The following is a 9,048-nucleotide window of genomic DNA, read 5'->3' as shown; positions in this document are numbered from 1 at the left end:
ACAGAATCACCATGAGAAGCAGTCAACATGAAGGTCAGAAGCTGAAGAGTAGTGAAATAGCGACCCCCAAAGTCAAATGTGGCCCCCGAAATAAGTCTGCACGCGTGCGCAGTATCGTAGCCCGGTTATGCAACCGGAGCGGAGTTGGGCTAGACTCCCTGCACTTGCTGGCCCCAGGTGCCGGGACTCCCACCTACCGCAAGTAATCATAAATACTGGAGTTTTCCGAAGGAGGGAGAGGCTGCAACACAACAGAGGACCACGTTGCCTCCTGGGGGACGCCCGAAAAGATTGTGCCTGCCGACTCTCCCTCTCGCCATGCAGACGATCGGGACAAGCATTGAGGTGGTCCTTCTCGAGACTACCATCGGGTCGGTCTGTTTGTAAGTATCTACAAATAAACTGCTTGCTACTGAAGAGTGTTTGTGCGTGTGTGTGTGAGTTTGTGCTGGCTGGCCAAACCGGATGTTTGGCCCCCGGGAATCTAACTAGAACACACTTCCACCAGAGAATGCCACTTTTGAGACAAAGCGTATGAAGGGTCAAGTATTGCACATTGCTTTAGTACCTTAACCTGTGTAATGCCAGCCGCCTGCCACTTGCAATTCTCTATTGCTTTTCACTTGCAGCTGCGTAGCCTTAGTTGTCATGGCAGTATTTTCCCCCGGCATTATCTTCATGGCCTTGCCCTGACACTGGTTGTAGGCAGGTTCTCATTGGGAAGCAACTGTCAATAGCATGACAATCACCTCTCCTTTCCCCTAGATTCTTTTGGAGATTTTAGTTTAGAGAAAACCCAAAATTTAATGAGTAACAGAGTAAAATTACCCCACATAAACACAAAGGCTTGGAAACTAGCGGGCAATGCTTGCATCTAATCTACACATAGTAATCACGATGCAGATGCATCATGAATTTACAGATAAAGAAGAAAGCCCAAACAGCATCATTATCTAGTTATCCCAAAGATTAGTTTGCTTTTTTGACTGTTACTGAGTACTAAGCTAATGTTTTCATTCAAATATCTACCTCAAGCTGAAGAATTTGTTCCAAGTGTCCTCAGAGCTTACCACTGTGGGTTTGGAATTTGCATTCTTACCAAAACACGTTTCACATGATGTTTAGCTACACTGAATTGCATTTACCTATCAACTCATCGGTCTGTCCTCATCCTTACTAGATGGAGTAAGTCAGTATGAGCAAGCTTCACCTTGCTATTTCAGTGCCTTTCGTAGGCTGGCACAGTAACACTGAACGTCATGGCTCCCAGCTGAGTTACTGGCGAAATTCCACTGAAAAACCTAACATTTTACTCCTACTTTTGCCCCATCTGTAACCATGTAAAAGGGCTTCCCTCTAATTTCATAGCATCGCCCAGGATCATCAAAAGCCTTTGGTAGAAAATCTGTCAAACGCCTTTTGAAAATTCAGGTAGATCACAGCAGACCTCCACATGCCTGTGCACTCATTCAAATAACTCTGTGGGTCTTGTGGGCCAAGACTTCCCATTAAAAAACCTGGTTTCTACTTTCCCATAACATCACGCATCCATGTTTCCACTAATTCCATTCTTTATTATAATCTCTATTAATTTTCATCGTACATAGGTCCACTTTACTAGTTCTGAATTCCCATACGCATTTTGTTTACAACTGATATCACATTTGTCATCTTCCAATCTTCAAGTATCAATGTAATCTTTACAAGACACCACAGTCAGCAATATCCTCCTTTGCTTTCTTTCTCCAACCCTTTTTGGCATCTCACAATCTCCAACATTGTGCTAGTATCTTTTCTGTTTAAGCACTGAATTGGATTTCAGAGACTGGATTTTTTGTTGTTGTTGTTGTTTACCATTAAGCAATTTTTAACACGTAATACACACCAAGCTCACCATTACAAACTAGCATTCCTGCCTATCGGTTGGAATGAAAAAAAATGCAGTTACAGGAATTGCAGAGGAAGGCCTTAGCTTTATTCCTTTCGCAGCTGTGATGAATACATGCCAGCACTTGTAGCAATGGGGAGACTCTTCAATTTTACGCCCAGTGACACAGTCTGTGAGCAAAGAAAAGCAGCTTCTGGCTCTCAATACTAAGATTTACTGAAAGGAGAAGACCTGGAGTTAGGAACAAGAAAGGCTGTCCAGTCTATCAAGGAGGCCATATCCCCCGCCCCAGCCTCCCCGAATATTAGCCAAATAGTAGCAATGAGAGCTACGGGCTGCTTACAGGCTTCCCCAATGGCAGATCGAAGCGACTTGTCTGGAAACAGCAGACCCAGGCTCCACTGTCATTCCAGACAGACCAGTACTGCAGGGCTGCTATGATTTAAAGAAGATCCTATTGCAGTCCTTATTTAAAGAACATCCTTTAATCACATAAAAACTTGTAAACCCTTCCCTAAACATCGAAAGAGCAAAACCAAAACAAAATTTTAATATTCTACAAAGTCTGAAGGACCAGGACCGAAAAAAGAACACATCCACATTGTATTCAAGACAGTACTCTTCCTCCTCCAAGAAACCCAACTGAGAGTAGAGCAGCTGTGTGGAATCAAGAGAGATGCTCCTACATTCCCCTACAGTGGGAAGCAGAGACATTCCTCTGCCTTCAACACACTTTTAACGGGCAAGCAGAAATGAGAGATTAAGAAACAGCCAGGTTTAAAAGTAAAGGACTATCATATATCTGAATGTAGTATCTAAGGCTCTTTTTTTATCATCACCACTCCCTGATAAGAGCAGATGCTCTGGATTAGCCAGCTCCCAAATCTGAAATGTGTGACAGAATGGAGGAACCAGTTAGAACTGGATTACTTAACTTTTGTCTATATAACTCAAGAGTAGTGCCTTTTTTTTTTTTTTTTTTTTTTTTTTTTGCTGACTTCTACGGATTTTCCAATGTAGGTGGCCAACTCCTGTAGAGTAAGCTTAGGCCTACTGACAGTAGCATGCTTTTCTAGGCTCCCTCTTGCAGATGCCTCAGAAGCAGCACACTGGTCACCAGGCATGTGCAGGCAACAGATCAAAACCCAAAACACACACTGCTATAGAGGCAGTCCACACTTGGTTGCTGTTTTAAGTCCCTGGATTAACTTCCTTGAGAAACTCCATTTGAGCTGATCACTTCTCCCTTTAGAAGTACTCTTTCCCTGCCCCATGGAAAGAGCCACAAGTCAGGGCAAGAGAGCAGCTGATACCTTCTGAATGTTTTTGCGGCAGGCAAACTTAGGACACTTTTGGTATAAAAACAGCAAAGGGCTCTTAAGTCTACCCTGAGCAGAAACTATTCTTTAGCAGAAGTGTGGAAAGAGAAGGCAGTGCTGCATGTGTGCTGAAACAGACTGCTGTGCAAAAGAACACTGATTCATTATTTAAGACAAAATAATCTCTAGTGATCAATACCCCAAAGAGTAAGAGTAAATATTGTCGGCTATTTTGAGGGTCTAGTTCAGCATTACAGAGAGAAAGAGCTCTATTGTTATTAAAGAACAGGAGAGTACCAGCAAAGAGATACAGAGCATTCCTTATTTATAACTTGTACAGGTCATTTGTCAGTTTTGTAATACTTAGTTTACAAAACACCATAAAACTCAGTGTGCAGCCTTTTCCTTGTGCTAGGTGTGCAGCAGAAGGTCTGGACATTTGTACTCCACAGTGCAGCTCGACATTTCATTCCTTAGATGCTGCCGGGAAGGTAGGAACCAACACTTCTCATGTCAAGCTAAAAAGACAAAACAGAAATAAGACTTAGCTCACGAAGTGCCAGAGAGTGCAGAATCCATTTCAAAGTATAGCCAGTTCTCAACCTCTAGTTGCAAAGGACCAGTGGTAATTTCCCTTCCTAGAATAAAAGAGTCTGAAAAGAGAGCACCAGAGCCCATGGCTGCTAACAGCCAGACCTAAGAACCAGACTTTCAAGTTGACTAAGGTGAAAAGTACACTCATTTGCGTCTGAGAAGTTACTAAAAACTCAGAGCAAGTTTAGTAATGGCTCTATATTATGTTCACAGTCATCAAGCTTTTTATACAGGTCCTGTGAAAGGGCAAAGAAACCTTTCAAAGGGTTCTTTTTTCAAAGAATTCCTTATTCTTTCTCTATGCAATAAACTATTCCCATTAATTTTTATGAGAAATGAGAACTCAGTCACTAAGTTGTAGAGGCCTAAGTAGCTCAAGAACATATCTCTAGCATGAAAGCAATGACCCTAGGAGTTACAATCAGTTAAAAGACCAAATAAAGTTTGAAGAGTATATTCAAAGGTATATAAAGGTGCCTTATACAGTTTTTTCCATACCTCACAGAATAGACAGTATCCCATACTAATCCTCATAGAAAACAAAGAAACCTGACTCCCATTAAAAAGGAACTTAGACAAAGCCTTGGACAAAAAGGCTTTTTAAAAATTTCAACTAACCAAGCAACTAAAAAGAAACCCAGCAAAAATGTTCACAGGCAGTAGAAAAGCTCCAAAGTCTTCCTGGCTCCAGATATGGTTCTAGCAAGCATTTGAAGTAAAAGCATTACATGTTAGAACAATCAAAATCCAAGATGTCAAGCAAAGTTGCAAGCACTTTTAACTTTTAGAACAAGATTTCTTTTTCCAGATTTCCATACATGACATAGCTAAGCATATACATAGAAAACAAAGGGAAAACAAATCTTGACATGGATACCATTTCCCACAAAAAAGCACTATGTAATTGTAACAAGACTTTTCCACTAAGCAGGCTTGTAAAGCTTATGCACCAAAAGAGGTTGGAGAAAATAAACCGTTTTGTAACAATGTAATTCTTGTCAATCACTCAACAAAATGAAAGAGTAAGGAAGGGAAAAAAAATAAGAGAGATAGAGTCTTTGAAAACAACTAGTTTTACAGCTACACTGTAGTAGAATCCTGCCTGTTTTGATTTTTCTCATACATTGAGTTGGATCCTCCTTACCTGTCAATCAAGGAATCTCTCATGTTGGTAGCAATGGTACTTGGCTGAGCTTCATTCAGTCTGAAGATACTCTCAATAACGGAGAGTTCAGTACTGGTTGTATCCAACCCACAAAAGGCACACCAGTCATTTACAACCATTCCTGCTGCAATGACTTCACTGCCCCGATTCACTGTTCCCGCCTGGCGAAAACAAACCGTCAGGAGTTACCATGGTACACTGACAGAATGCACTTTGTTATGCTTTCTCATTACAAGTCCTCAGTGAAGGGCATTAAGTCATACTCCTGAAGAGATTAAAGCTTCTGCTATCAATAAAGTTATAAAGATTTTAGATAAAAATTTGGAGATTATCAAAAAGCCTTTAATATCTGGAAAAAAAATGTGTGAAATTCAGCAAAAATAAAACCTCATGAATGAGAAGCATAAATGTATAGCTAGCCCGCAATTCACAAATCCAACTCATAATTAACTAGGTTGTTGCTGTTCAATTTAGCAGGGAAAGTATTTTATGACTGAAGTTTTTAAAAAGCTGCCTTTGGCCAAACCACAGACAACTTCATATTCTGCATGAATGAATCAGCACTACTTGCACAATCCCAACAGAGCAATGTTTCAGGAACAAACTGGACATGCTGTGTAGCTTATTCAAATTCAGAAAGAACAGGGAAAATGTCTTAGAGGAAACACCCCCTTCAAGTCTTCTCCTCATTTCCCACTTGGAACAGCTGCAGAGAAACTGCGGAGAAAATAGTATCAAGTAGCCTATGAGGAAAACAACAACAGCAGGAGCAAAATCACAAAGACATAGAAACATTAAAACTGAAAACTGGGATGGAAGGCAGTGGAAAAAGAAAACACAAACTCTTACCACAAGTGGGACCTGAAGCAATGAAGAGAGTTCATCCTGATCATCAATTGATGTTTTGGGATGTACAAGTCCTCCTTGGTTACTAAAAACACAGTAACTTCCTACCAGCACCTGATCTGCTACCGTTTGTCTGAAAACCTCAACTTTTAGTACATCAGCCAAGATCTCTTCTGTCTCCTACAAAGAGGAAGCAAGAATAAAGTCCTCAGCAAAACAGTATTGTAGAATTAGAAGTCAAGATACTCTTGCACAAAACAATCAGCTTTGAAAACCTGCTCACGCTTGCACAATCCACTGGAATTCAATTGTCATATAAATGCTTAGTCGTCTTCATCAATCCTCACACTTCAGGTATATTTAGCTGGAAAACTAAGTACAGGTCTGCCTTTCCCAAGGAACGCTCTTTTTCCCCCACTCGTTTCTGGAGAATGCTGGCAATACATGAATCATTTCAATATCTGACCCCTGGGCATGCCCTGTGAAACAGTCTTCTTCTGTCCCAGATCCAGGATGCAACTCAATAGTCTCTTTCTGTGCAAGTCTAAGAACCTCCTTCTCCTCCAGATAAAGCTCTACAGGTTTTCACTGTAATTTATTTTTATTTCTTCCTTTCTGGTCATCTTACCTACTTTTTAAATACTATTTAAAACATATATTGCAAAGACCATTGCCTTTTTTCCCTCATTCCTTACATCAATTCCCGTATCTCTGTCACCTTTACTACAAATTGAAAGCAAATAGTCTAATAGTCTATTACTTTCTGTAGTCATACAGCATACACCTCTATAATACTAGCAAACTAGAGTACTGCTCTAATTGCTCTAATAATACTGAGATACCTGCTCTCAAATACAAAGCAGCAGCAATATTCTCTACAGTACTTATGTTCCAAATTGTCTTGGAAGAACCCTCCAGTTTTCCTCCATTCAACTGTTTGTAAACCACCACTTCCCTGTCCTCCTTCAACACTCTGTTGGAAATTTCAAATGAATCAGCAGATCCTTTAACTACTGCTGACCAAGCCCTTTCTTGTGTTCTTTAACTGATTATTTCACACAAGCACACTCCTTTTATTTGCTCAATTTCACACACCCAAAGCAAATCACACCTGACAATACACTGCCACATCCCATCCCTTCCCTTCTACAAACACTGTGTATTATGGCAAGCTGAAAAAGAGGGAATAGACTACACTCAGTGAAGGGTCCACATCTACAAGTAAAAAACTAACTATAAAAAAAGGACACAGATCAACTGGATCTGAGTCATAAATCCAAAATCCAAGTTTGCGATTTCTCTTCTGAGAAGAAAGGAAACATGAGGCAGCACAGCCCTCCTACATGATGAGCACTCTGCTGTTAGCATAATTCCTACAAATTTAGGCTATAGCCTCCAAATCATTTTGAATGCATTTGCTATGAATTTAAAAGCGTTAAGAGCCATTTACCCTGTCAAGATCTGGATGAACAAGAGCTACGTAGTCATTGCAAGTAGTGACATTGCCCAGAGCTGAGAGCCGCTCTTCTACTCGCTGAATTCGTACAGAATCTGGAAGACTATTGCGGATATGTTGAAGCTCTTGGTCTGTAGTACTGCTTGGGACTAACAGTCCATGCCTGTTCCCTGGAAGAACAACAATATCAAAAAGGAATAAAAGAAGTTCTGCATTAGATAAAATAATTTAATAATCACAGGTTTCCACTAGGCTTACTACTTTCCTGAAGTTCACATAATGCTCTGGATTTGTCCTTGCTCTATCCATTCCTCCCATGACCAGAATTCAGCCCAAGGAAAATAATGCTACCACTTAAAAAAGCACCACAATTGAAAAACTAGGATGAAATACAGACTTACCTCAAAGTAGAAATCAGTAAGCAGCAAGTAGCACTACTTTTAATCACTTCTCTTATTCAATAGAACTAGAAGAAGCATAGGGTTCTCACTGAATCACGTTGAGAAAAATCTTCCCTTACAGATACTGACTATCTGGCAGATTGTGTTACTTCAGTATAGCAAAGCAATAAGGTAGGATGAACCAAAAATATTTTTTTTCACAGTAACAAAATGCTAGCCAGAGAGAGGTGAAAAACTTTTCTTTGACTTCACCCTGCACACCGCCAGCACTGGCTGTGAACCATTAACCTCTAGAAAACAGAACAAGCTTTCCCAGTTTGCCGGAAAACAGACTTACAGCTGTCATCAGCCCATCTCCACATACTGAAAGGCAAACTTTCTTTAGGAAGAATATTTGGGTTTTGCAGTTTCACTCCTTTTCCTTACACGCCTTAGAGCCTTAGAAGAAACGTTCCCCTAGAGGAGCAGGCGCTGCCTGCCGCACGCACTGCCAGGATTTTAGCGGGGGTTTAGGGTTTTCACTGGAGCAGAGCGAGCCACGCAGCGCCGGTCACGGCCTCTCTCGCACCGGCGGGCGGCCCGGCCGCGGCACCTACCCACACACATGCGGCCGATGATGCGGCAGCCGGCGATGGAGGCGTGCACCACCGGGATGGTCCCGAAGAGCTCCCCCTCGAAGACGCTGCAAGGAGAAGACGCCATTACGGGGCGGCCGCTGCGCGGGGGGGGAGGCCGCGGGCGCCGCTCGGGCCGCGCCGCTCACCTGTAGAAGTTCTCGGAGCCGCCGATGGCCACGAGGCAGTAGGCGTTGGTGAGCTTGGCGAAGCAGCCCAGCTCGTTGTTGTTCTCGAAGCTGGCGCGCACTGCCATGGTGGCGCCCGAGCCGCGTCCGTCCCCAGCACGCGGCGCCGCCGCTTCCGCTTCCGCCCCTGGGCGTCACTTCCGCTTCCACCGGAAGCCGCGGGACGGAGCGGTCCCCGCCGCCGCGTGCGACCGCAGGGGCGCCGCAGGCGGCTCCGGCCCGGCGGCGGTTTGCGTGGGGCCGCGGCGCGCGTGGGGCCTGGGCCTGCCCCGCGCTGGGTGCGGGCCGGTCTCCGCCGCCGCGCAGGCGTCGCCCCGGCAGCAGCCACCCGCGTGGGCTCGGCCCTGGGCCGCCGCTCTGCCCCCTGCGGGTGCCGGCTGCGCGGAGGCCCAGCCCGCGTGGAGGCCCGAGCCACGCGTGGACGCCGTCTGCCACACGCTGACGTGGCGCCTGCATTGATGGGTGCATACGGCCCCTGTGCCCGGAGACACGGCCCGCTGCCCAGACATCACCCTCGTGGCCGCACCGGGTACGGGCTGGACCCCACCCGTGTGCCCGCACCACGTGTGTGCAGACG

At 44.0% G+C, this 9,048-nt stretch overlaps 1 protein-coding gene across 1 annotated transcript; it reads right to left on the bottom strand.

The window, feature by feature from the left end:
- Window positions 1-1,553: 1,553 nt before the first annotated feature.
- EIF6 (eukaryotic translation initiation factor 6) lies at window positions 1,554-8,587 on the bottom strand. Its single transcript, XM_062589461.1, has 6 exons — window positions 8,433-8,587; window positions 8,266-8,351; window positions 7,263-7,438; window positions 5,816-5,992; window positions 4,946-5,127; window positions 1,554-3,725 (listed from the first exon to the last, which is right to left on the bottom strand). Exons 1-6 carry the CDS (start codon window positions 8,537-8,539, stop codon window positions 3,716-3,718), a joined length of 738 nt encoding a protein of 245 aa, XP_062445445.1. The 5' UTR covers window positions 8,540-8,587; the 3' UTR covers window positions 1,554-3,715.
- Window positions 8,588-9,048: the final 461 nt, after the last annotated feature.

The sequence above is a fragment of the Rhea pennata genome, chromosome 16 (genome assembly GCF_028389875.1).
Source record: "Rhea pennata isolate bPtePen1 chromosome 16, bPtePen1.pri, whole genome shotgun sequence".
Taxonomy (NCBI): domain Eukaryota; kingdom Metazoa; phylum Chordata; class Aves; order Rheiformes; family Rheidae; genus Rhea; species Rhea pennata.
This window is presented reverse-complemented; position numbering and strand designations above follow the sequence as displayed.

Coding starts and splice junctions, on each gene's coding strand:
- EIF6 (XM_062589461.1), bottom strand. CDS start 8,539: ATGGCAGTGCGCGCCAGCTTCGAGAACAACAACGAGCTGGGCTGCTTC. Junction 8,352..8,432: donor GGCTCCGAGAACTTCTACAG/GTGAGCGGCGCG, acceptor TTCTCCTTGCAG/CGTCTTCGAGGGGGAGCTCT. Junction 7,439..8,265: donor CATCGGCCGCATGTGTGTGG/GTAGGTGCCGCG, acceptor TTGTTCTTCCAG/GGAACAGGCATGGACTGTTA.